Consider the following 3,976-nt stretch of genomic DNA (forward strand, 5'->3'; position numbering starts at 1 on the left):
CCCCCCCCTCTCTCTCTCTCTCTTCAGCTCTCGCCAAGCATGCTATCTATTTCCTGCCAGCGGCGGCGGCGGCTTGCCCCTCGCCTGCTGGCCCTGTTGCTGGCGGTCGTGCTGCTGGCCGGCTCGGTGTCGGCGAACAACGAGCGGGTCATCGCGCGGGAAATCGCCCCGCACGAGTCTTGGCACGAGTTAGATGCCCGGTGTTCACACTGGTACGAGCACAGCCGCTGGGTTTTTTTTTTCTTTTACCTTCCCCTCCGGCCCTTGGCCCGGGTGTTAACTTCTTCGCCGGCCCAGGAAAACTCTGGCCCCACAGGCGGACAACGGCCTGCTAGATGTGTTGCTCGGCCCCTACCCGCGGTCCCTTTCGTCCGGGCCCATTCGCCTTGAGCTGCCAATCACCCTCTGCCTGCGCGTGCCACGCGGGACCCTCTTCCAGCCGGAGGGGGCGGCCTTGGTGCCGGCCAATCGCCACCGGTGGCTGGCCAAGGTGTCGTGGCCTGCATCGGTGCGTCTTGCTGTTGGACCCTTTCCGGCCAATCTGCCCCTGCCCCCCCCCCCCCCACCCCCGCCTTCCAATGCCTCTTGGGCGGCGCGCTGCTGTTCCTTTTCTTTGATTGCCCTTTCTTCCGGCTCTGGCTGACTCTTCTTCCTTGGCGTGAATGCCTTTCCTGGCCGCCTCGCTAGCTTCCGGCCAAGGGAAGTATTGACTTTGTCCTGGACCGGCGGTTTGGCTCCGGATCTGACGGCTTCGTGGCATTGACCCTTTTGCCGGAGGGTGTTCTGCCTGGGCGCTTGGCCAAGTCCCTCTTCTCCCTCGGCCGGGGACATGACGTCCCGCAGGACACCCCCAACACCCTCCATAGCATTGAGACACTGGTGGAGATCGGTACGCGGTTCATCCTGCCCGATGTTTTTTTTCCCCCCCCCCCCCCCCCCCCTCGCCGGGCACTTTTCCCTGCCCATCCATCACCTTCTGCGACGGGCACTTTAAGTTGTGGAGCCTCGGCCTTGGAACTGCTGCCATTCTTCCCCCCATCTCACCTCCGGGTCCTCCCGACGCTGTCCCTTCTCCCCGTCCCCACCCTAGTGGTTTCGCCGGCTGTGAGTCGGGAAAACATCGCCGTGGGTATTCTTTCTGTGCTGATTGGCCTCGCTCTGGCGGTGGTTGTTTTTGTCCAGTCCCAACAAAGGCGCATCCATCACCTGGCAAACAAGCTGGCCGGCTTGAAGTAAGAGCCCCGCCACCTCACCCCTCTCTTTGATTCCTCGGCGCATCCCTGGCCCTCAGATGGGGCGAACTCCGAGGAGGGTTGATGTGCCGATGGCGCGAGTTTCCCATGTCATCGAGAGCGCATGCGCGTGCGCGCGTGTATGTATGTATGTGCGCGTGCACGTACGCGCGCACACGCCCCCCCCCCCCCCCTCCCTTCCGCCGCAGGCTCGCTGCCATATCCATACACACAGACATATACACGTACATGTACACGTGCACGCGCGCACGCGCACATCCCCCCCGCAAGCCCCCTGCTCGGCCCCCGGGGCGCCCTTTCTTGGACACGCCCCTGAGCATCTGCTCTGCGCCTCTCCTGGCCATCGGTATTCTATGGATGTATGAAATGAAACAAAGGGCAAAGGAGGAAGGCCAAGAGGAGGAGGAGGAGGGGCCAGCCCGGCTACGCTCAGTAGGTCTTGGAGTGTGATGCGAAGGGGAAGCAGTGATCGCACACGCGAAGGCGCGTAGATGAGCCAAACTTGGGGATGGCACAGGACCGCGATGAGCAGGAGTTGCACACAAGCCGACTACAGTGCCGGCAATGGTGCTGCAGAATGCGCGGCACGGTGGCGAGGGGAAGGGGTGGAGGGACACACACCACCGGGTCGGATGTCAGCGAAGGGAGAAGGGAACGAAGGAGGAGGACAAATGAAAAGGGCAGGAACAAAGCCCCGGCACGATTCCCCCCCCCCCCCCCCGCCCTCCCTCCCACAGGGCGGGACCACGCACCCGGCGGCGGCCGACCGAGGTGAAGCCCCGGCTGCACACCATGCAAGAAGAGGACTGGCTGTCCGGCACCCAAAGGGGAGGGCGCCAAAGTCGGCCGAGGACAATGTTCCGCAGGGCGGCATCCGCCTCGCAGATGGCCGTCCTCCCTGTGCGCGGGTGAGGGGCCAGGATGAAATCCGTGGGCGGGAGACCCGTCAGCAGCAGCGAGAAGTTGGTCAGCGAGGGGTCCACCTGCACCGAAGGCGCCTGGGCCGGGGGGGCGACGGGGGCTGGAGCTTCTCTGGGGCCATCGCCGCCCGGGGCCATCGCCGGGGCCAGGTGGACCATCAGCTGGTAAAAGTGCGACAGCGGGTCGGCGGTGGTATTGGCGTCGCCGGCGGCCGCAGCCACCAACGAGTAGGGGGTCCCATCCGGCTGACACATCATGGCCATGATGGACTCCAGGCTGAAGGTCTGCAAGCAGAGGTGCAGCGCCGTCAGGCCGGCGGCATTGCGGGCCAGTCGCAGGGAGGGATATCGCCAGCACAGGAAGGCAATGACCTCCAGCGGGGCCGAAAGGCCGGGGGCTGTCTGGTCGGCGGCTGCCACGTTGTAAGACACAACGTCCTGGGAGATGGCGTGGTGGAGGATTGAGCAGCCGTGGCTGCTCCGTAGCAAAGGCAGGATGCCGGCCTGATCGGTGGCTGGGAGTACGTGGTCGGTGGTGGGGTGCGTCAGTGACGGCCATCCAGCGCACATGGAAGGCGGCGTGCGGGAGACAGACAGAGACAGAGAGATGGATAGGAAAAGAGGGAGGAGGGCGGGGCGGGAGGAAAACGGGTGGCAAAGTCCAGCCCCCGGGGGGGGGGGGGGGGGAGGCCGAAGCGTACAGCAAATCATTTTGACTGTCGGGAGATCTGCCATTTCGATGGCCTTCCAGCAATGCGCGAGGATGTCAGTGATCGAGGCCTCGGACATGGCCCGCATGGCCGCGAGGCAGGCCTCCGTCTGGGCGAGAGTGTCGCGGAGTTGCTCCGGCGGGCAGGGGATGACGGGCGCCCGGCGAAGAAGCGCGATCTGCTCTTCGATATCCTGCGTCACACGCAGGGTATTGGCAACCGCCTTGGTTCGCTCGGCGGGACAGTCCATGGCGAAGAGCGGGGGTATGCGGGAGAAGGGGGAGCGGGGGGGGGGGGGAGACAAGGAGGGGGAGGCGGTCCGAGGTAGAGGCGGGGAGCGGAGCCCGGAGAGCAGGGAGGAAAGGGGAACCGAGGAAGGGGCGAAGGGGGCTAGCGGAGGGCCGGGCAAGGGTGGGTTGTGGGGCTATTTTTTTCAACCACCGGACCGTCTGCGGACCGAAAGGGGGGGCTCCGGCCCCGAGGAGAGGCCACCGGGGCCTGATTATGGCCCCCCCCCCTTCTCCCCCCGCGAAGGGGTTGAGAGATAAGAGGGAGGGAATGTACAAGAACCGGTGCGTGTACTGCCGCTGCACCCGCTTCGCAGAGATGGGGTGCCCCGAGCCTTGGCGAGGGGGCGAGATTCGGCCGGACCCAGATGCCGCGGGCCGCGGTAATAGCGCGGCCCCGGGGGCGGGGCGCAGGCTGGCTGGCGGAGACAACTTCGCCCGGCTTCTGGGGCCGCGACCCGGGGCTGCCCGGGGTGGGGAGGGGGGCCGATCAAACTCGCCCGGGCGTCGGCGCAAGGCAATTTCGCCCTGGGTGGGTCCGAAGTCGGGCGAGCCATAATTGTGTTCCCACATTTCAGCGACGCCGCGGGTAGAGACCAAGCTGCTGGACGGACCAGTGCCACCCCGCCTACCGATGCGGGTCCCCTGGAGGTGGTCTTGCCGTGTCTCGGGCGGCAGAGGGGTCGGGGGGCAGGGAGAAAGAACATGCGCCTGTTGGCTCGACTGCCAGCGCACTGGGTATCTGAGACGGCCCCCCCCCCCCCGCGCCGTGGCCTTTTGTGTTTGGACCCCCCGCCGCGCCGCGC

The 3,976-nt window shown here is 66.0% G+C and overlaps 2 protein-coding genes across 2 annotated transcripts in view; one reads left to right on the top strand and one right to left on the bottom strand.

Annotated features, from left to right (window-relative positions):
* Nucleotides 1-1,422, top strand: part of H696_00185 (hypothetical protein) — a gene marked incomplete at its 5' end in the record, with an annotated part of 2,182 nt that extends 760 nt beyond the window's left edge. The window contains 4 exons of the mRNA XM_009494027.1: nt 28-212; nt 298-508; nt 688-889; nt 1,091-1,422. Of these exons, the coding sequence (XP_009492302.1) occupies nt 28-212; nt 298-508; nt 688-889; nt 1,091-1,236 (744 nt within the window). The 3' untranslated portion in view covers nt 1,237-1,422. The remainder of the gene's footprint in view (nt 1-27; nt 213-297; nt 509-687; nt 890-1,090) is intronic.
* A 133-nt stretch (nt 1,423-1,555) lies between these two features.
* H696_00186 (hypothetical protein) lies at nt 1,556-3,158 on the bottom strand. Its single transcript, XM_009494028.1, has 3 exons — nt 2,875-3,158; nt 2,006-2,688; nt 1,556-1,823 (listed from the first exon to the last, which is right to left on the bottom strand). The coding sequence occupies exons 1-3, from the start codon at nt 3,131-3,133 to the stop codon at nt 1,683-1,685; spliced, it is 1,083 nt and encodes a 360-aa protein (XP_009492303.1). The 5' UTR covers nt 3,134-3,158; the 3' UTR covers nt 1,556-1,682.
* Between the last annotated feature and the right edge of the window lie 818 nt (nt 3,159-3,976).

The sequence above is a fragment of the Fonticula alba genome (genome assembly GCF_000388065.1).
Source record: "Fonticula alba strain ATCC 38817 unplaced genomic scaffold supercont2.1, whole genome shotgun sequence".
Taxonomy (NCBI): domain Eukaryota; order Rotosphaerida; family Fonticulaceae; genus Fonticula; species Fonticula alba.